Here is a 23286-nt window from a genome sequence, read left to right as displayed (position 1 = left end):
ATACCATATATATATTTTATCCTTACAGTATATATCTATCCACATCTGTCTGTACATATCCCTTACCTACTCTTACTAGTTGGCCAGTATGACTTACTACCATAGTGTCTTTATACCTGTATCATATTACCTGTATCATATGCACATATTAATACTACAACTCTGTACATGCATCTGATTAGCACTATTACTTATTATTTATATAACCAAAATACTGTTATGTGAACATGCTCACTGAGGAGCCGTTATGATCATAATTCTATTTTCTACATCAGCATTTATTTGTGTCTCTGTTTCACCCCAACAGATACAGACGACTGCAACCCTCATCCATGGTATGTACACTAGTTCCTACCACACACACACACACACACACAAACACACACACACACATGCACACGCCTACACACATTTTTCATTTCAAACCTTTATTTTAACTCGAAAGGCAACTGAGGTTTCCCTCATTTACAGTCACGACGAGTGTACATACAGAAATGAGCAACAACAAAAAAGCATGAAAATCACAACAAAGAGACAACAAGATGAGGCAAAAAGCAAGGATAACATACACCTACACACACACACATACACGCACACACACACACACACACACATAGGCGGCACGGTGGTGTAGTGGTTAACACTGTCGCCTCACAGCAAGAAGGTCCAGGGTTCGATTCCCGCTTGGGGACCAGGTTTCCATGATGTCAGTTACCCAGGTGGGGTATCTCCCAGGCCTTTCTGTGTGGAGTTTGCATGTTCTCCCCGTGCTCGCAAGGGTTTCCCCCCCGATACGATAAACCCAATGGAAAAACATGCACAACAGATCGCTAACGCTGTGGCGTCCTTGACGAAGACTGACAGGAGCACTTGGATTGGTCCCCGGGGCGCGGCTCACGTTGACGCCTTATCTGCTCCCGGCTGCCCATGGGGGGGAAGGACGACGGGATGGGAAAAGTGCAGAGAGACATTTCATCTGCGACTCAGTGCATGTGTGTGTGTGTGTTCCTGTGGGTCGCCCATCTCGCGTGTGTGTGTTAAACTGCATGACAACCAATTATTATTATTATTATAATTATTAACCTACACACACACACACACACACACATACCTACACACACATACACATACCTACATACACATAGAGGCAGAAACGCACAACACAAGTCCTTACTGTTGTTTTTTTTCACACCAGCCATATTGGCAGCCTGTGACTTTGAGCATCTAGTTAGAACTGAGCTCCAGCTCACCTCATATATATTATTAACCTGTTCAACACTAGCTATTTAGCAGAAGACCAAGTAGAATGGGGACACGGATTCTATTCTAATATTGCTCAGTAAACTTAGTTTGCATCCCCAAATAGTGTACTTCATTAAAAAATAAATACAGTTTTTTTTTGTAACGTAGGCTAAGTGACATAACATTAATGAGGGCGGGGCTAATGTCTGGCACACATGCACTCCATTAATGAGGGCGGGGCTAATGTCTGGCACACATGCACTCCATTAATGAGGGCGGGGCTAATGTCTGGCACACATGCACTCCATTAATGAGGGCGGGGCTAATGTCTGGCACACATGCACTCCATTAATGAGGGCGGGGCTAATGTCTGGCACACATGCACTCCATTAATGAGGGCGGGGCTAATGTCTGGCACACATACACTCCATTAATGAGGGCGGGGCTAATGTCTGGCACACATGCACTCCATTAATGAGGGCGGGGCTAATGTCTGGCACACATGCACTCCATTGCGGCGTTATTGCGGGATTTCTGTGTGAAAAGGGCTTCTCTTAGATATGGATGACTCTCCGCTCAAAGAGACGGGGGTCTTGTTAGTCCCTGTTATCAAGATGGAGGCGGAACGAAGCGACATCTCCTTAGACGAGACTTTGATTACACGTCATATCCCTACCACAGACAGACAGACAGAGAGACAGACAGACAGAGAGAGAGACAGACAGAGAGACAGAGAGACAGACAGAAAGACAGACAGAGAGACAGACAGAGAGACAGAGAGAGAGAGACAGACAGACAGACAGACAGACAGGCAGGCAGGCAGGCAGGCAGACAGACAGACAGACAGACAGACAGACAGACAGACAGACAGACAGACAGACAGACAGACTCTTGGAGGATAATGGGGTGGGGGTAGTCGGTCACAGTGGTGGGATAAGAGCCCCCCCCCCCTCCCCCAGCCATGGAGAAAGGAGGAGGGTCAGGGGTGAAGGTGACTGGGGGGGGTCTGGACTCTGGAGAGAGAGGGGGATGAAGAGGAGGGATGAAGAGGTGTGGAGCATCTGGAAGCTAAAGGGGGGAGTATTGATGAGATTGATTGACCTTGTTGAGCCTCTAATCTTCTCTCTCTCTCTCTCTCTCTCTCTCTCTCTCTCTCTCTCTCTCTCTCACACACACAGCTACAACGGAGGTATCTGCGTGGATGGAGTGAACTGGTTCCGTTGTGAATGCGCCCCCGGCTTCGCGGGACCAGACTGTCGCATCAGTGAGTTCAAACGGAACAGAGACATGAGCCGCCCGTCACACCACTGGAATACGTGAACATCTGTGTACGCAGTCTGTAGGGCACCTGGAGGGTTGGCAGCAGAGCGGCACACTCGTGTCGTCTCGCCCCCCGTGCCTTCAATACGTTTATCCTCAATATTGACGGCACTGGACAACGGTGGAAATGAAATACTTGTCGTTGACCAATTTGAAAAATATTCTAGACGTCATCATCAATCATATCAAAGAATGCCTATTTAACATTGTATTGTAGTTGATATATATATATATATTAGTGCCGTCAGGCGATTAAAAAAATGTATCTAATTAATTACAGGATTTGTAATTAATTTATCAAATTAATCACATTTTAATCGCATAACCATTTTAGGCCTGATATTCTATATTCTATAATCATATTTCAAATTGCATGTGTCCGGATGGCAGAATTCAGTACTGTATCTACAAAACCTTCTGTTTAATCATCTTCCCTTTATTCAGTTGCTTAGATTCTTCAGGGCTGGTCAATGTTAGCATGGTGTTATTCACAGTCAAAGATAAAAAAAAATTTAATTGATATTCTCATTTGGTTCATTACAATTTACTCAAGCCTAGTAACAGACACAGTATTTCTGACACTGGGAATACATTCCCTGAGATCCATAGATGTCCCTAGAATCAGATACCAAGAACATGCAAATGGACATATTAAAAAAAAAAAATCTGTAAATGTGTATTCTACGTTCTTATGGAATGAATGAGAAAAAAATTATGTTTTTATTTGTTTTATTAATTTTGAGTTAATTTTCATAACGCGATAATTTGCTGTGTAATTAATTAATCGAATTAACGCGATAAACTGATATATATATATATATTGATGTGAAGCATGGCAGCTTCATTTTTTCCCACATGGCGTCATGGATGTGAGGCGTGTCTTTAAGGAGGAGCATGGAGGCGTCATAGATGTGAGGCGTGTCTTTAAGGAGGAGCATGGTGTCATGGATGTGAGGCGTGTCTTTAAGGAGGAGCATGGTGTCATGGATGTGAGGCGTGTCTTTAAGGAGGAGCATGGAGGTGTCATGGATGTGAGGCGTGTCTTTAAGGAGGAGCATGGTGTCATGGATGTGAGGCGTGTCTTTAAGGAGGAGCATGGTGTCATGGATGTGAGGCGTGTCTTTAAGGAGGAGCACGGAGGCGTCATGGATGTGAGGCGTGTCTTTAAGGAGGAGCATGGAGGTGTCATGGATGTGAAGCATGGCTTTAAGGAGGAGCATGGAGGTGTCATGGATGTGAAGCGTGTCTTTAAGGAGGAGCATGGTGTCATGGATGTGAGGCGTGTCTTTAAGGAGGAGCATGGCGTCATGGATGTGAGGCGTGTCTTTAAGGAGGAGCATGGTGTCATGGATGTGAAGCGTGTCTTTAAGGAGGAGCATGGAGGCGGCATGGATGTGAAGCATGGCTTTAAGGAGGAGCATGGAGGCGTCATGGATGTGAAGCGTGTCTTTAAGGAGGAGCATGGTGTCATGGATGTGAGGCGTGTCTTTAAGGAGGAGCATGGAGGCGTCATGGATGTGAAGCGTGTCTTTAAGGAGGAGCATGGTGTCATGGATGTGAAGCGTGTCTTTAAGGAGGAGCATGGTGTCATGGATGTGAGGCGTGTCTTTAAGGAGGAGCATGGAGGCGTCATGGATGTGAAGCGTGTCTTTAAGGAGGAGCATGGCGTCATGGATGTGAGGCGTGTCTTTAAGGAGGAGCATGGCGTCATGGATGTGAGGCGTGTCTTTAAGGAGGAGCATGGAGGCGTCATGGATGTGAAGCATGGCTTTAAGGAGGAGCATGGCGTCATGGATGTGAGGCGTGTCTTTAAGGAGGACCATGGCGTCATGGATGTGAGGCGTGTCTTTAAGGAGGAGCATGGCGTCATGGATGTGAGGCGTGTCTTTAAGGAGGAGCATGGAGGCGTCATGGATGTGAAGCATGGCTTTAAGGAGGAGCATGGTGTCATGGATGTGAGGCGTGTCTTTAAGGAGGAGCATGGAGGCGTCATGGATGTGAAGCATGGCTTTAAGGAGGAGCATGGTGTCATGGATGTGAGGCGTGTCTTTAAGGAGGAGCATGGCGTCATGGATGTGAGGCGTGTCTTTAAGGAGGAGCATGGAGGCGTCATGGATGTGAAGCATGGCTTTAAGGAGGAGCATGGTGTCATGGATGTGAGGCGTGTCTTTAAGGAGGAGCATGGAGGCGTCATGGATGTGAAGCATGGCTTTAAGGAGGAGCATGGCGTCATGGATGTGAGGCGTGTCTTTAAGGAGGACTGAATTGGGAAAAAGGGCTTTTAAATATGCTGCTCCTTCATCTTGGAACAAGATACAGGAGGACCTAAAATTACCAGGACTGGTCACCCTCGGAGAATTCAAAGCCATTTTAAAATCCTACGAACTCAGTTCCCTTGGTCAGTGCAACTGTGTTTGATCATTTGCCTGTTTGATAACTTGCCTGAAATTGGAGCTTGATGTAAATGTTTTATCTGTATTTTATTGTGATGTTCTTTTTTATGTTGAAACTTTCTGCTGCCTTGCTTGGCCAGATCGCTCTTGAAAAAGAGATTTTAATCTCAATGATGCTTATCTGGTTAAATAAAGGATTTGATTGATTGATTGATTGAGGAGCATGGCGTCATGGATGTGAGGCGTGTCTTTAAGGAGGTGCATGGCGTCATGGATGTGAGGCGTGTCTTTAAGGAGGAGCATGGTGTCATGGATGTGAAGCGTGTCTTTAAGGAGGAGCATGGTGTCATGGATGTGAAGCGTGTCTTTAAGGAGGAGCATGGTGTCATGGATGTGAGGCGTGTCTTTAAGGAGGAGCATGGAGGCGTCATGGATGTGAGGCGTGTCTTTAAGGAGGAGCATGGTGTCATGGATGTGAAGCGTGTCTTTAAGGAGGTGCATGGCGTCATGGATGTGAGGCGTGTCTTTAAGGAGGAGCATGGAGGCGTCATGGATGTGAAGCGTGTCTTTAAGGAGGAGCATGGCGTCATGGATGTGAAGCATGGCTTTAAGGAGGAGCATGGCGTCATGGATGTGAGGCGTGTCTTTAAGGAGGAGCATGGAGGCGTCATGGATGTGAAGCATGGCTTTAAGGAGGAACATGGCGTCATGGATGTGAGGCGTGTCTTTAAGGAGGACCATGGCGTCATGGATGTGAGGCGTGTCTTTAAGGAGGAGCATGGCGTCATGGATGTGAGGCGTGTCTTTAAGGAGGAGCATGGAGGCGTCATGGATGTGAAGCATGGCTTTAAGGAGGAGCATGGTGTCATGGATGTGAGGCGTGTCTTTAAGGAGGAGCATGGAGGCGTCATGGATGTGAAGCATGGCTTTAAGGAGGAGCATGGTGTCATGGATGTGAGGCGTGTCTTTAAGGAGGAGCATGGCGTCATGGATGTGAGGCGTGTCTTTAAGGAGGAGCATGGAGGCGTCATGGATGTGAAGCATGGCTTTAAGGAGGAGCATGGTGTCATGGATGTGAGGCGTGTCTTTAAGGAGGAGCATGGAGGCGTCATGGATGTGAAGCATGGCTTTAAGGAGGAGCATGGCGTCATGGATGTGAGGCGTGTCTTTAAGGAGGAGCATGGTGTCATGGATGCAGTGTTGGGACTAACGCGTTACAAAGTAACGCGTTACAGAAACGAAGTTACTTTTTGCCGCAACTAGTACTCTAACGCATTACTTTTGAAATTCAGTAACGCTACTTACGTTACTGAATGGTTCGTCACTGCGTTATTTGCGTTATATACGGCGTAGATTGATAGCGAGCGGTAGTGATTATTATTATTATCCTCATCCCCACCCGCGTAGAATGATACGAGGCGAGTCTGGCCACTGGCCAATCAGAAGTGCGCAAGAAATGCGGCTACGGAAAGAAATAGACCCTCTCTATTGTAAACAAAACAAACGCTCGCTATGAATCTACATAAAAAGAACGCAGTAACAAACTAACAAACCATTTAGCAACTACTTGGAGAGATAATTAATATACAACATGGAAACGAGATAAAGAACATGTTTGAGGCGCTGCTGGAGTCAACTGGACTAACGTAACGTTACTACATCTCAACCACCGCAGACTTTGGTGAGTCAGTGCAATGTGTTCACTGAAACTCAAGTTGATCAACGGATTTTGACTGTACGAAATCTGCCAGGGAATCTCATAATACTAATCAAACAATATAAATATAGTCCTTTCATGCACAATTGATATCCTAACTATTCTAACGTTGCAATGCTTTGATTGATATCTTAAACAACGTTGCAACTTGCAAGATGGTGAATGAATGAATGAATACTTTATTTAACAGATTGCAGAATGGGTACAATACAGTACGGCTCAATACATACAATTGTTAAGGGGATGCAGACCTGAGAAAGACGTTTGTCTTGTTTCCATCAGGGTCCCCCATTTTCAATTCATATAGACATTTATGACATACACAACATACATGGCATTTATGGCATAGGGACATATAGGTATTTAGTACTGATACATTTGTGACATAAACGGTATTCAAATATACAGTACTGTTACCCCTAGCTTTGGGTAGGGCGTTCCACATTGTTGTGGCATAATTGCGAAACGTTAGTCCCTTGTTTGAGCCGAATCTGGGTTTGTTGAGCTTCCTCTGGTGTAGTGGTTGTGGTATTCACTGACCTTTGGGAAGTATTTTGACATGTACATGGGTACCCCGGTCGTATAGTGTATCTTGTAGACCAGGCCCATTGCAAGTTGCTGTACTCTGTCGTCTACTCTAAGCCATCCTAGGTTGTCAAAGTGGGCAGGGCCCAGGGTGAGGTGGGTTCTGGGGTCCAGGTCAAGTAGTAGTCTGACCAGTTTGTTTTGTGATGTTTGTAATTTTGTTTTAAGCGCCTTTGAGGTGCTTTGGTACCATGAGGTGCAAGCATAGTCGTAGTACCCTTGAATTATAATGGTTATAATGAAACGCTCCGGCGACATCAAGGCTGTTCCTTCAACCGGCGCACTTCTTATTATATGACTCGGGACAACATTTGTTTGTGTCAGATTTGTGTTTGTATCTAGACCACATTGCTTAGCAGAGTTCGGTGATGTGAATGGAAACTGTAAAGTTGATCAACCGATTTTGAGTACTATAGGGCATGGGACTCGGGAGCAATCTTTTTTTTTATCTTTTTTTTTAAATAACTAAATAGTTACTTTTCACAGTAACTCATTACTTTTGGGTGTAAGTAACTAGTACAGTAACGAAGTTACTTTGAAATGAAGTAACTAGTAAAGTAACTGAGTTACTATTTTTCAGTAACTAGCACAACACTGCATGGATGTGAGGCGTGTCTTTAAGGAGGACTGAATTGGGAAAAAGGGCTTTTAAATATGCTGCTCCTTCATCTTGGAACAAGATACAGGAGGACCTAAAATTACCAGGACTGGTCACCCTCGGAGAATTCAAAGCCATTTTAAAATCCTACGAACTCAGTTCCCTTGGTCAGTGCAACTGTGTTTGATCATTTGCCTGTTTGATAACTTGCCTGAAATTGGAGCTTGATGTAAATGTTTTATCTGTATTTTATTGTGATGTTCTTTTTTATGTTGAAACTTTCTGCTGCCTTGCTTGGCCAGATCGCTCTTGAAAAAGAGATTTTAATCTCAATGATGCTTATCTGGTTAAATAAAGGATTTGATTGATTGATTGATTGAGGAGCATGGCGTCATGGATGTGAGGCGTGTCTTTAAGGAGGAGCATGGCGTCATGGATGTGAGGCGTGTCTTTTATTTGTTTGCCTGCGCAACAAAAATGTGAGAACGTGATCAGAATGATGGGATCAGATGGTATAATCAGATGGGTTTACAAAAACCGTACATCGTATCAATGTTTTGAGTTTCATAGGCCAACACTAATATAAATTGTGTTCTCCTCTCCTCTGTTCAGATATTGATGACTGCTCATATAAATGGTATTATTGATCTCTCCTCTGCAGATATTGACGACCGCTAATATAAATGGTATTATTGATCTCTCCTCTGCAGATATTGATGAGTGCCAGTCTTCACCCTGTTCCTATGGAGCCTCCTGCGTTGATGAGATCAATGGTTTTCGCTGTTTATGTCCACCTGGTCGAACTGGTCACCGCTGCCAAGAGTGTAAATATCTATATCTCTAAATACTGTTTGCCTGCCTCTTATTTAAACCTTATCACAAGCTCATTTTTTGTAGTTAAGTGGAGGTTACTAAGAGCTAACCGGTATTGACGGTAAGCTTTATTTTGCTTATTTGATTTGTTGACGGGTTTAACCTGTCTGGCGCCCAAAGCACAATTATAACATTTTAATATTTGATTATATTGGGCTGACCACCGCCACAGTCTCCCTCTCCGTCTCTCTCTCTGTCTCTCTCTCGCTGTCTCTCTCTCTCATCTCCATCTCTCTCTCTTCAACTCCTTTTATCTATCTCCATCTCTCTCTCTCTTCAACTCCTTTTATCTATCTCCATCTCTCTCTCTTCAACTCCTTTTATCTATCTCCATCTCTCTCTCTCTTCAACTCCTTTTATCTATCTCCATCTCTCTCTCTCTTCAACTCCTTTTATCTATCTCCATCTCTCTCTCTTCAACTCCTTTTATCTATCTCCATCTCTCTCTCTCTTCAACTCCTTTTATCTATCCATCTCTCTCGCTCTTGCTCTCGCTCGCTCTCTCGCTCTCTATTTTTTTTTTCTCTTCTCTATTCCAACATATTCTGTGTGATACAAGTATTATGTTTTGACCCAGTAACCCAGATAAACTCACATCCCAAATTTCGAGGAACCTGAATATGATGAATCGATCTGACGTGTTATGAATCAATCTGTCCTGTTATGAATCGATCTGACCTGTTATGAATCGATCTGACCTGTTATGAATCAATCTGTCCTGTTATGAATCAACATGACCTGTTATGAATCAATCTGTCCTGTTATGAATCAACCTGACCTGTTATGAATCAATCTGTCCTGTTATGAATCAACCTGACCTGTTATGCATCAATCTGTCCTGTTATGAATCAATCTGACTTGTTATGAATCAATCTGATCCGTGATAAATCAAGCAATCTGGTCCGTGATGAATCAATCTGATCCGTGATAAATCAAGCAATCTGGTCCGTGATGAATCAATCTGATCCGTGATGAATCAATCTGATCCACGATGAATCAATCTGATCTGTGATGAATCAATATGATCCATGATTAATCAATATGATCTGTGATTTGTGTGTGTCTTTTACAGATCGATGTATAAATTAATCAAAATTGAACTGTGATCAAAATGTACGATTTTCTTTTTTTCCCCATTGAATCTTTCCCCACAGAATAAGAATCCAATCATTGGATTGAACTGTTACGCCCCTACCATTCACTGTGTGTGTGTGTGTGTAGTCATAGGTATAGGGAAGACGTGTCCCTACGTCGGTCTGCAGTTTCCTCACGGGAGTCGCTGGGAGGACGACTGCAACAGCTGCCACTGTATCAACGGCAACGTGGACTGTACCAAAGTAATACCCCCGTTCTTCCTAGTGGACTGTACCAAAGTAATACCCCTGTTCTTCCTAGTGGACTGTACCAAAGTAATACCCCCGTTCTTCCTAGTGGACTGTACCAAAGTAATACCCCCGTTCTTCCTAGTGGACTGTACCAAAGTAATACCCCTGTTCTTCCTAGTGGACTGTACCAAAGTAATACCCCCGTTCTTCCTAGTGGACTGTACCAAAGTAATACCCCCGTTCTTCCTAGTGGACTGTACCAAAGTAATACCCCCGTTCTTCCTAGTGGACTGTACCAAAGTAATACCCCCGTTCTTCCTAGTGGACTGTACCAAAGTAATACCCCCGTTCTTCCTAGTGGACTGTACCAAAGTAATACCCCCGTTCTTCCTAGTGGACTGTACCAAAGTAATACCCCCGTTCTTCCTAGTGGACTGTAACAAAGTAATACCCCCGTTCTTCCTAGTCCTTCATGGGTATATTTCATTTGTAGCTACTTCTTCTTAGATTTGCAATAGTTATTTTCTGACCACCAGAGGGCAGCAAGGAGCCATTGTTTTTACAAAGGATTGCCCCTTCTCCCAAAAACGAAAGCCTTGTCCCGTCACGCAGTGCAAGTACATCACGTACGGGACGCCTGAATACTTTCGACAACAAATGTTTGTTTCTGATTGGCCAGGTCATGTGACATGTACGTCCAATCGTGGGACAGCAAGTTCTGCGCCTATTTCCGGGTCTAACAGCCTGCAAACTACCTGGCGTTCTATCGCCATGCTCTGAGACAAACTCTAACCTTAACCAACTTCGAACGAGCGCCTAAGCTTAACCAGGGTAGAAACTTGCGGTCCCACGATTGGGCGTACATGTCACAAGAAATGACCTGGCCAATCAGAGACGCGGAAATGCAGTTCTGTTGTAGAAGGCATTCAGGCGTACGGGACAGCCTTACTGTCACAATCTGTGGTTGTAACTAAGAGATTAGCTGGAAACTAACTTTCACAAGGTGAGAATTAACGATAGAGAACTTCACCTACAAACGGCATACTGTTCTGACAGCACAATATAGATGTAATTAAGAGATTTGTTGAAAAAAGGATGATGGGATAACATCTGTTGTGGGGCACAGGGTTGACTGATTCGGACACCATGACTCAACGAGACCCGTTGATAGCAAGTGGTAGCATGTTTTGAAAATGAAAAATACCGTCCGAAAATAATTATTGCAGCTTTAAAGTAAGTCTGTCTTTCTCTTTCCTACCATGCAAAGACACCAATACCAAGAGTGGAAATATCTATCTATCCATCTTTCTCACTCTCGACTGTGTCTCTCCATCTATCTATCTCTCAACTCTTTCTTTCTTCTTCTCTCTCTCTCTCTCTTCTCTCTATCTCTCTCTATATATATATCTACCTTTCTCTCTCTCTCTCTCTCAACTCTATCTACCTTTCTCTCTCTCTCTCCCCTCTCCTTTCTCTCTCTCTCAACTCTATCTACCTTTCTCTCTCTCTCTCCCCTCCTCTCTCTCTCAACTATCTATCTACCTTTCTCTCTCTCTCCCCTCTCTCCTCTCTCTCTCAACTCTATCTATCTACCTTTCTCTCTCTCTCTCTCTCCCCCCCTCATCTCTTCCCCCCTCTCTCTCTCCCTTCCTCCCCCCCCCCCCCCCCTCTCCCCCCCCTCACCAGGTGGTGTGTGGCCGTCGCCCTTGCCTGCCGCAGAGCTCTGATCACGGGGGGGGCAGCAGAGCTCCGTGCCCCCCGGGCCTCAGCTGCCTGGAGCACGGCTACCTGACCTGCTTCGTGCCTCCCTGCCTCCAGTGGGGCGTGTGCTCGGAGCGCAGGCAGCAGCGCCCCCATGTGGCCACGGAGTGCCAGCCTAACAGCGGGCACCTGGGCAACGGCTGCGCCCGCATCACGCTGGTCTTCAACAGGGACAAGGTGCCAGCGGTGAGTAGGCGTGTAACGATGCATCGATTAATCGAAATGCATCGATTCTAATGTGTTCGATTCGATGCATCGATTTGAATAATGTTAGAATCTATTAGAATCGAAATTAATTAAAAAAAATTAAATGTTTAATGTTTTTTGTGTGTATTGTTTTTATTGACCTATAGTCCATTCATGCTGAGTGAATCAGTTCCCCCCATCTAAAATGTATCGAATGGAATCGTGGTCAAATGAAGAGATTTCATGATGCATTGAATCGTTGCCTGAAGAGATTCGTAATCGAATCGAATCGTTGTGAGGTCGAATCGTTACACCCCTAGCAGCCATCACCCGCGCGGCCGTGCGTGAGCGGCTCGTCGACTAAAAACACACTTCTTCAATCAATATCTGATCACCTTCTTACTAGGGCTGTACCGAATGTCTTTTTTTTTTTTTTTTTACATTCAAAGCTTCTATTGACGTTTTCGAATGAAGCTTTGAATGTCTGTTGTCATATTTTATGACGTAATCATAAAAAAATATATATAAAAGAATATCCTCAATTTGAATAAAGTGATTCATTTGATTAAATTAGTATTTTTTATTTTTTATTAAATAATTTTTCTTTAACACATTCTGCGCCAAGAACGAGTTAACTCGTTATTGCCCGCCAATCAAATAACGGCAACAATGAGTAAACTCGTTATTGTGATCGTTATTTCTTTTATTCGCTATTGCCATTCATAATTCATCCACCAAGGCTCTGGGAAACTCTGACACTCTGTCTGCGATTGCAACGGCCCGATACCGCCGCCTGGTGGATTTCGGCAGATGTTGCACTTACTTTTCTACAGGAAGTATGACTCTGTGCATCGGTGAATGTCGTCTCGGCGCAGTTTTCTTGTAACGTGAATCCAGATGAACAGTCGAGTGCATTGATCACGTGATCGGGATCGGGGCCGATCGTGTGATTTTCAGAAGATCGGGATCGGAAATAAAAATAAAAAAGTTTTTATTTTATTCAACAAACATGACCATGTTCACATCTTAAACTCATACTGAGGCCTTAGTTTTACATATCATCATTAATTAATTTATAGTCACACAGAGCAGAAGAATTTGCCAAAACAAACGCATTTCCTTTGATTTACACCATTGCACGACAGTGACGTATGCCGAATCCCTCAAGAGACCTACATTTATGTCAAGGACGAGGGACTTGCAGTCACCTGATTTTTACAGACGATGGCGCCATTGCTCTATGTATGTTATTACCATCTCATGAAGCAGCAGGCTGGAGGCGGCATTGTGCTTGGGGAAGTAAGGAGGCGGAGTTTTTAATTACTCTGGTTGCAATGCCTCGCTTGAATGAAGTTAACTTTTCACCTGGATAACGTCAATATTTGCTTTGTGAGGAGGATTATCGTCGGCGTTTCAGACCAAAATGGAGCAAATCATTACTTAAATCGAACACTGTGATATGGATGTCCCGATCCGATCACGAGATCGTGATCGGGGCCGATCACGTGATTTTCCGAAGATCGGGATCGGCAAAATTTTTTAAATTAAAATCTGCAATTTTTTTTTATTTATTTATATTTTTTATTCAACAAACATGACCATGTTCACGTCTTAAACTCATACTGAGGCCTTAGTTTTGGTTTTAAATTGCATATCATCATTCATTTATTTATTGTCACACAGAGCAGAAGAATTTTGCCAAAACAAACCAATAGTATCCAGCTGCAGAACGGCAGACCAGCCACAATCTCAGACCCAAATTAAAAAGAATTTAATTAATTTTTATTTTTTTTTATCCCAATTTCTCACATTACATTCACCCTGAATGTTGACGTTATCCAGGTGAAAAGTTAACTTCATAAATCATTTGATGTATAATTAAATCAAAGGAAATGCGTTTGGGTCTGAGAGTGTGGCTGGTCTGCCGTTCTGCAGCTGGATACTATTGGTTTGTTTTGGAAAAATTATTCTGCTCTGTGTGACAATAAATAAATGAATGATGATATGCAATTTAAAACCAAAACTAAGGCCTCAGTATGAGTTTAAGATGTGAACATGGTCATGTTTGTTGAATAAAAAAGAAATAATTACATAATTTTTTTTGATCGGATCGGGAAATATCGGTAGATACTCAAAATCACATGATCGGGAGCAAAAAAACGTGATCGGGACATCCCTACTGTGTGAATGTATACTAATGTGCAACTGCAAACAGATTGAAACTTTGAATATTTCTCGTATAAGCACATTCTCAGGGTGAATGTAACGTGAGCCACCGGCACTCGAGGGACTATTGAGACAACAGAGGGGCTTGTCTCGCTTCGCCAGTTTCTGACAAAAATGCGTCAAATCGGTTACTAATGTGAAAGATCGGATCTGGAAAGATCGGTATCGGTAGATACTCAAAATCACATGATCGGGATCGGATCGGGAGCAAAACATTTTGATCGGGACATCCCTAGTAAGAATCATTATGCTTTTGGAGTTTATGGTGTCGGCCAAATGGACATACGATCTAGCAGATGGCAATCAAATAATTGGAATATTTTTCCTCCAATATCATCGGCCAGAGGTAAGAGGAATCTAACGTTAATTTCAGCTCGATTGTCCATTTATCTGATCAACGTATGATGTTGTACTAAAGAAAGCCGTTATTGACAATCAATCAATTAATCAGAAATGACCCCCCCCCCCCCATTTCCTTCATGCATGATGGAGCATAATATATACCGATCATATGCATTTGAAATTTTAATATAGCGTGTATAGGGACGAAATGCCAATCGATTAAGTATAATATGCGTTGGGGCCTATAACTTGCGTTCTAGGAATTACCGCAGACCACTCTAAAAACATACTTATATTCACGACGGTATTAAACGACAATGTATGAATGGAAAAATATAACGTTCCCACATCCTGAACGATAGATACCCGATGTCGAATGGGCCATAGTAATGCAGATATAGCTATACTATTTAAATAGTTATAGCCCTGCAAAGAAGGTGAGTGACTCCATAGGCTTACAGCGGTGGCGTCAGAGTTATAAGATGTTCATATTGCGTGGCGGGGATTGTGTTAATGAATATAACTCGTCAGTTTCGTCAACATAAATAATCCAATAAGGGCTCACGGTCGGTGCGAAAGTGACGGTGACGTCTTGATGGAGCGCCGAGCGGATGCAGACAGGCTACATCATTTATGATAAATGTTTTATTTAAATTATTATGACTAGTCATATACTATAATATTAGTGTAGCCTAATCTTTATCTGCAACTGTGAAGAAAAACCCCATTGGTTTAAACAGAATGAATAGACACATACAAAAAAATCAAATGTTGATTTAGAATTCAAACGTTATGAACAGTGGTGCGTTATTGAAATCATCTGGGGTGACACGCACCACGTGCACGCGCGCTCCCGGCGCGTGCGCGCGCTCCCGCGAATGCGCATTTAATGTCCCCTCGCTTGGGCACAGACTAAAGACAGTGCCTAATTGCCTCTACGGATGGAATGTAACACGTCTTCACAACAAGGTTAGGTGTGAATGTGTCTGAGAACGTATTTAACACACCTGACGACCGGAGCTATTGATATGCAAATAGCGAGTGAGGTTGCACACCGTGCTACCCCGTCCCATGAACAACGCATGCCTGGTTATGAATGAAGCTTCGAAGCTTCGAGCTATTCGGTACAGCCCTACTTCTTACCGTCTTCTACTATCATGCACTCTTCCACTAATTAAATCGGTAGTTTACATTTCATCAAGCGAGGAATACTCTTTCATTGCATCCTGAGTCTCTGAGATTTAGAATTTTGTTAGAATATCCCTTGAAATTTAGGGCAAGGCACTCACCACCAATGCTGGAGACGCTGGGTTCGAGCCCAGCTCTCCACATTGTTTTCAGTTTGGCTGGTCGTCCGTACTAATACAATTGGCAGTATTAGGGGGAGGGAAAACTGAGGGGTGGGGATCGGACGTTGTGGACAGCGACTCCTACAGGTCGGTTGGTGCGCCTGCGCAGTAGAATCAAGAAGCAACGGGGGCGGCGCCCCTCCAAAGCGCAGACCCCTGACGCTGAAAGATTGCGCCGCGCAGGTGAAAAGATGCGACTGCTGTTACCTCGAGTATCGGAGGGGACTCGTGATGCAAGGCTTAGTCCACATTGCAGCCGGCTTGTGGGAGGCATGAAACAGTGTTCGAGACAGGGGAGGGTTGAATTGGACGATACGAAAATGGGATGGGAGAAAAATAGAAAATGGGAGAAAAAGTGGATAAAAAATAAAGAATATCCCTTGAAACGTAACTGAGGTGGCTTTTGAATGAGGAGATTCTCTGTTTGTGTTTTTTCGACGCAAGGGTACAACAGTGGAGGGCATCTGCTCGGAGCTGCGGTACCTCCCCGAGACGCGCGGCCTGGCCAAGGAGCTCACCCTGCAGCTGCTCTGTGCCCTCTCGCAGGCCCACCGGGACGCGGTGGAGGTGGCCATCGTAAGTTCAAGTTTTCAAGTGTCTTTATTAATTGTCACAATAAAATACACGTGGGCGGTCAGGTGGCGTAGCGGAGATTGCGTTCGTCACCAACGCCGGAGACGCTGGATTCGCCTGTTCGAATCCAGCTCCCGGCGTTGTCACCAGCTTGGCTGGCCGTTCACACTAATACAATTGGCTGTATTAGAGGGTGGGAAAGCTGGAGGGTGGGTCCGGGTCGTTGTAAACAGCGACTCCTACAGTTCGGTCGGGGCGCCTGCTAAGCGAGGATAGGATCTAAGGGGGGTAGTGTGATCCTTCCACACGTTACACCCTCTCAGTAAAAGTCCGCGCTGCCAGGTGAAAAGAAGCGGTTGATTGGCTAGACGTGTGTCGGAGGAAGCACGTGATAGCCTCCACTCTCCCAGACCGACTGTGGGGGGTAAGTGCGCAGCGACCAGGAAGGGGATTGGGAATTGGCATAACGACTAACATTGGGAGGGGAGAAAAATGGAGGGGGGAGAAGATTAAAAAAAATAATAATAAAAAATACACATACTTTACGGTGAAATGCTTGGTTCTGTATGAGCCCCTGAGTGTGCTTCATACAGTAAAAAAAAAAGTAAGTAAGAAAAAAGTAAGTAAAGAGGAATATACAATATACATACAATAGACAATCTAAAGTACAACCTAGGTACAATCTAAGTACAGTGAGTAAAAATAAGTAAACAGTGAGGTACAATGTAGAAAATGAGGTACAAAGACTTTAAGGCAAGGTGCAAATGAGGTATGAATGTAGTGCAAATCTCCTAATAATAGATGCATATAATGTAGTGCTAAAGTGTCTGAACTAGGGATGTCCGATATTGGCATTAAAATGTGATATCGGAAAATATCGGTATCGGTTTTCAAATTTTTTTATTTTATTTTTTACATTTCTATAACCTTTATTTACCCAGGCAAGCAAGTAAGAACAAATTCTGATTTTATTTATTGTCAAAAGTATGCATAATGTTGTGTTCATTCCACAACAAGAGATATGTAATGTTAATTACCTGAAATTATTCCGTTTTTTTGGGGGGGGAAACCCTGCATATATCGGTATCGGTTGATATCGGTTGATATCGGTATCGGAAATTAAGAGTTGGACAATATCGGTATATCGGTATGGGTAAAAAAGCCAATATCTAGCATCCCTAGTCTGAACTGAGTGTTGAGGTGAGTGTTTCGAGTCGTTACCATAGAAACAGTCCCACCAGGATGAGGTCGAGGTGGCCATAGTACCATAGTAAGTCATTACATTACCATAGAAACAGCCTCTCAGAAGTTGAAGGTGTTCCGAACATTCGGACACGTACGTTTTCCTGACCAGTAGATCCAGTTTGTTGTTCTCTCTGTCCTCCCAGTCTCTCCAGCCGGAGCAGCAGCCGGACCACACTGTGATCCAGGCCGCAGCCAGTGCCATCGTGGGCATGTTGTCCCGGCGCCACAACAGCACCGTCATGCTGGCCGTCATCGAGGTCAAAGTGGAGACGCAGGTCACGCCCCCCCACTCCACGGGTGAGTAGCCACAAAGCATTTTTAATGGTAGGAAGAAGGTTAGATACACACATATATATATATATGTGTGCAAAAACCAGTCCTGAGGAGTGTGCGGTCCCTTCCTTTGAAGGTATTCTTCTTTTAGCTTTATATATATATATAATATATCTCTCTTGTGCTGACCTGCACCTCCAGTCGGGGTCCAACTAGATGTGCACAAGTCTTATTTAGTTTTAATATATATATATAAGAGGTGGGCATAGATTCATTTTTTTAATCTAGATTAATCTATCTGCAATCCTGGATTTAATCTAGATTAATCTAGATTAAAATGGCTCAAAAAAAAAAAAAAAAAAAACCTGCCGAAGGCATTCAAAATATGTGTGTTCTACCCAAATAATGACCAGAAGTAAGTCCTTACTTTTTCTTTCCTCATGTTTCTCAGGCCAGGTGGCCCATTACACCATGAGCCCATCTCCCGTTTCCAAAATGCATTACAGACTGTTTGAAAAAGCTGTTTTGCTATGATAATTGGTAATGAAATATCAAAATAATGTTCAATAAGATGTACTTGTGTTTAATAAGTTGTTTTATTCAGAAGTTAACACAAATAAATAATATTACCAGTACAGTACAGTATCTAGCACACTCTCAGGAGCAAAACAGAAAGAATCATTTCAAACTTGAACTATGTGACATGGCTTGAATCAACTGCTCCAGTGGAGTTGCTCAGTGGCCAATGGTGTCAACTGTGGTTGTACTGGGCAGCTCCCAGGTGTGAATGGAACTGTGTGAATGTGAAGCAGGGCGTTCCTGAAAAAGAGCATCTGTGCTCAGCGAACCTACCCTGGGTAAATAAAGGTAAAAAAAAAATGTAAAAAAAAAAAAGGTTTTTTTTTTTAGATTAATGCGTTAATTATATTATCGCGCGATACTAGTATAGCGTTAAAGCAGCACGTTAATGGCCCAGCTCTATATTAAGGCTGTCAAAGTTAACGCGTTATTAATGCGTTATCGCACAAATCTTTTGACGCCACTATTTTTTTTTATCATGAGATTAATGTTTTTTATATAAAAAGAATGTTAAAAGAAATTCTCTTTTTTTCCTAGACTTCACTCCGATGTATTATTGATGCTCTCATTGATACTGTATTTGTTTCTGACTAAATCTTTCAAAATTCTTTCAAAATGTTGCATTTGATGCAAATTTGCAATGCATGAGGCTCATCCTTTTGTGTTAAATGGCTGCATAAAGCAAGCATGTGTTGACTCGTGTTGATAAGAGTATTAAAACTTGAAAAAGATCTGTGTTAAGGTAGAATTAGAACAGATAAAAAAATATGCGATTTAATTTGCGATTAATCGCGAGTTAACTATGGACAATCATGCGATTAATCAGATTAAATATTACATACATAATAATAATAATTTCTTTTGTATAAGCAAGTTGCATTGTTCATAAAAAAGAATTAAAATTAAAATATTACATACACACATACACAGACCGGTTGTGTCGTCTGGCTGTGGAGCACATGGCACCTGCCGTTTGTTCACGAGTGGCGGCTCACGTTCTGGTGCAGAGATGGGCAGGAGGAGGCGGCACTGCAAGCTGCTCAGTATGGACTCGATTGGGTCAAACTGAAAGGTCAAGCTCTGCCCTCATGAATATTCAGTACGCCTTATTTGCCCCAAAGTCTGGTGACCAGTCTTGATTTGAACTTCCTTTCATCTTTGGCGTCAACAAAGGGAATATGTAAGGAAGAGATTATTATTTCTTTTTTTTTTTAACTTCATTTTTTAGCGTTTATCGCTTTTCTGGTCAAGCATGACCGACGGATGCAGGGTGAAAAGGGAGGGAGAACAGGGGAAGACATTCGGCAAATGACGGCGGGTCCGGGAATCGAACTCGGAGTCAACCAGATCCGTGACGCAGCACGGTATTCCCCGACGCTTTCGCGTCGAGGTACATGGTGAGCTACTGGAGCTCCCCTTAAGGAAGAGATTCAACGGAAGTTCTCCCCATCTCGAAATGTAACTTGTCAGATTGCTGTGACATTTTGCTAGGTTAGGTTTACTTTATTTGTTCAAGGGGGACAGCGTACATTAATAAAACATTTTAAAAACGTAAATGCACAAAAATGTTTGCCAAAAGGCTCATTTCCATTGGCAGTCCCCCTGTGTGTAAAATCCTGTGTGAAAAAGGGTTAGCAATACAAACAAGATAAAATCAAGATAAATAGTATTAGAATAAAAAAACAAACAAAAGCACGTAGTAGAACATACGGTAGGGATACAGGGATACAGGGCACAATACAGTCATGGACACAAGGACAGAACACATCATGACATATTATAAGACTGTTGCTGTGCACATTCATGACCCCAAGGGGAAGAAAAGGTTTTTGAATGAGCTCATCTCCTGACCAGTTTGCTGTGAACATTCATGACCCCAAGAAAAAAATTATATTTTGGTTTTGGTGACTATACCCTTTCCTCTAGCGCCAAACGTTCACTATTCAAATGAGTGCATATCCTGAAGCCTTAAGTCATGCAGTCACTACATTTGCTGTGAAGATTCACGATCCATAGAGATGAACAAACCTCTTGATTTTGGTGACCCTGTGACCTTTTGTCTAGCGCCACCATCAGGCCAAACTGAGAACCAGATATCTAAAAGTAATGGGCGGATTGCCATGGAATTTGTTGCGCACGTTCATGGCCCCAAAAAGAAGAAATCACATCTAGCGTCCCCATCAGGCCAAACCTTCCATCTTCAGTCTGAGTTTGTGTATTGTATGTTTGTTATATATATATTTCTACTGCAGATTTTCCATTGGGGACATCATTTGCCGTTGACAAAAGGCAATACATCTCGATATATCGCAATATCATGACTAGTATCGTGATAATATCGCATTGCGGGGCCTTTGGTAATTCACACCCCTATGTGTTTTGAGGCAATCAATTATCTTAACCCAGTCTCTCTGTCTCTCTCTCTCTCTGTTTCTTGTCTCTCTGTCTCTATGTGGCATCTTTCCCATTCCATCTCTCTTTCAACATCTCCTCTTCCCCTTATCGCCTCTGTCCTCCTCTCCTTCCTGTGTGTGTGTGTCTCTCTCTCTGTGTGTGCGTGTGTGTCTCTCTCTCTGTGTGTGTGTGTGCGTGCGTGTCTCTCTCTCTCTGTGTGTGTGTGTTTCTGTGTGCGTGTGTGTCTCTCTCTCTTTGTGTCTCTGTCTCTCTCTGTGTGTGTCTCTCTCTCTCTGTGCGTGCGTGTGTGTGTGTCTCTGTGTGCGTGTGTGTCTCTCTCTCTTTGTGTCTCTGTCTCTCTCTGTGTGTGTCTCTCTCTCTTTGTGTCTCTGTCTCTCTCTGTGTGTGTGTCTCTCTCTCTCTCTGTGCGTGCGTGTGTGTGTGTGTCTCTGTGTGCGTGTGTGTCTCTCTCTGTGTGTGTGTGTGTGCGTGCGTGTCTCTCTCTCTCTCTGTGTGTGTGTGTCTCTGTGTGCGTGTGTGTCTCTCTCTCTTTGTGTCTCTGTCTCTCTCTGTGTGTGTCTCTCTCTCTCTCTCTGTGCGTGCGTGTGTGTGTGTCTCTGTGTGCGTGTGTGTCTCTCTCTCTTTGTGTCTCTGTGTGTGTCTCTCTCTCTTTGTGTCTCTGTCTCTCTCTGTGTGTGTCTCTCTCTCTCTCTCTCTGTGCGTGTGTGTGTGTCTCTGTGTGCGTGTGTGTCTCTCTCTGTGTGTGTCTCTCTCTCTCTCTCTGCCTCCTGACAGACTACCTGGCCCCCCTCCTGGGCGTGCTGTTCTGCCTCCTCTCCCTCTCCTGCGTCATGGTGTGCGTCTGGTGGACACGCAAGCGGAGAAAAGAGCGGGAGAGGCGGAGGCCCTGGGCGTCGGCCGGCGAGAGCGTCAACAACCAGTGGGGGGCGCCGCTGAGGCCGCTGGCGGCGCAGCAGCCCAAGGAGAACAACAAGGAGGCACAGCAGGAGATCAAGAAGCTCATCGGCTCCCCCTACAGCATGGGAGGGCGAGAAGAGGAGGAGGAGGAGGAGGAGGAGACTGAAGGGGAGCTGGAAATGGAGGAGTACGGCGGGGCCGAGGGCGCCGACCGGCCGGTCGTCTGTAAGTACTCTAAAGCCGCGGGGCGGTCGCCTGGCGGGGTCGTCGTTTGCACCCTGCGTAGTAGCTCGGGCTCGCCTCTCAAATCGCCTCACCGGACGCCCGCCTACAGCCACAAGGATAACCGCTGGAAAAACTTCAACACCCCCCTCGCTGACCAGGAGCTCAGAGACCAGGAGCTCAGAGACCAGGAGCTCAGAGACCAGGAGCTCAGAGACCAGGAGCTCAGAGACCAGGAGCTCAGAGACAACTGTGTATAAAAAGAAATGTATACACAAAATTCCAGTTGGCGAGAGACGAATGATATTCCTTTTTTTCTTTCTTTTTTTGGGACGATTATTGAAGAGAAAGAAATGGCTTTGAGTTCAAAGAAACCTTTTGTATAGTGTTTTTTGTTTTTGTTTCTTGTTTTGGTCGCTATCATTTTTTGAGTCCAAATACTAAAAGGTGGAACAATTGTTTTTGACTCGCGTCACAACGTATAGATATTTTTCTTTTTCATTATTGTACAGATGAAGCGTGCGCGTGTTTCCACGGAGGCGAAAGGAGGCCTCTTTTTGTTTTTTTTTGTTTTTTATTGTTACCCTTCAAAAAGCAACACTAAAGAGGGGGGGCCTTGTGTGTAAAGATGATTTTCTTTTCTCGTTTACAGGTGATTGTGATTTGGTTTAGGGGGGGGGGGACTAGTGACATGATTGGAAGGGGAGGGGGTTCATTGGGACTGTTGTGCTTACGGTTACCATGGCAAATCGCCCTTCACTCCGCCCCCCCCCCCCCCTCCTGGTTAAGGCCAGTCCCGCCTGTGGTTGTCCTGCTCCAGCCTTACCAAAACACTCTGCCTGCAGGGAGAGGAGGAGGAGGAGGTGAGAGGAGGAGGAACCTCCGTGCTGCGTGGCCTTTCCAGTTTCTTCTCCCATCTCTTCCGTATTTTTTCTCTGCTGAAAACTCTTGTTTAAGACATTTTTTTCTTCTTTTTTTGCAGTCTTTTTTGAGTTGGTAGCAAGTGCCTTTTTCTAGAGGAGCCTCCTTCAAAGCTCCCGAATCTCGCTGCCCCGGCTAGATGACCTCGTTCTGGACACTCGAAAAGGGACATGTGTACATTTTTAGAGGGAGAGAGAGAGAGAGAGAGAGAGAGAGAGAGTCTGTTTTCTCACAGCCACCCTGT

At 44.1% G+C, this 23286-nt stretch overlaps 1 protein-coding gene across 1 annotated transcript in view; it reads left to right on the top strand.

The window, feature by feature from the left end:
- jag2b (jagged canonical Notch ligand 2b) overlaps positions 1 to 22381 on the top strand; it is a gene marked incomplete at its 3' end in the record, with an annotated part of 226004 nt that extends 203623 nt beyond the window's left edge. Inside the window, exons 18-25 of the mRNA XM_084314117.1 lie at positions 308 to 335; positions 2421 to 2506; positions 8566 to 8679; positions 9950 to 10065; positions 11740 to 12000; positions 16362 to 16493; positions 17879 to 18032; positions 21777 to 22381. Coding sequence (XP_084170243.1) covers positions 308 to 335; positions 2421 to 2506; positions 8566 to 8679; positions 9950 to 10065; positions 11740 to 12000; positions 16362 to 16493; positions 17879 to 18032; positions 21777 to 22381 — 1496 coding nt within the window. The remainder of the gene's footprint in view (positions 1 to 307; positions 336 to 2420; positions 2507 to 8565; positions 8680 to 9949; positions 10066 to 11739; positions 12001 to 16361; positions 16494 to 17878; positions 18033 to 21776) is intronic.
- Between the last annotated feature and the right edge of the window lie 905 nt (positions 22382 to 23286).

This window comes from Notolepis coatsorum, assembly GCF_963971535.1.
Source record: "Notolepis coatsorum genome assembly, chromosome: 5".
In the NCBI taxonomy this organism is placed as follows: Eukaryota; Metazoa; Chordata; class Actinopteri; order Aulopiformes; family Paralepididae; genus Notolepis; species Notolepis coatsorum.
This window is presented reverse-complemented; position numbering and strand designations above follow the sequence as displayed.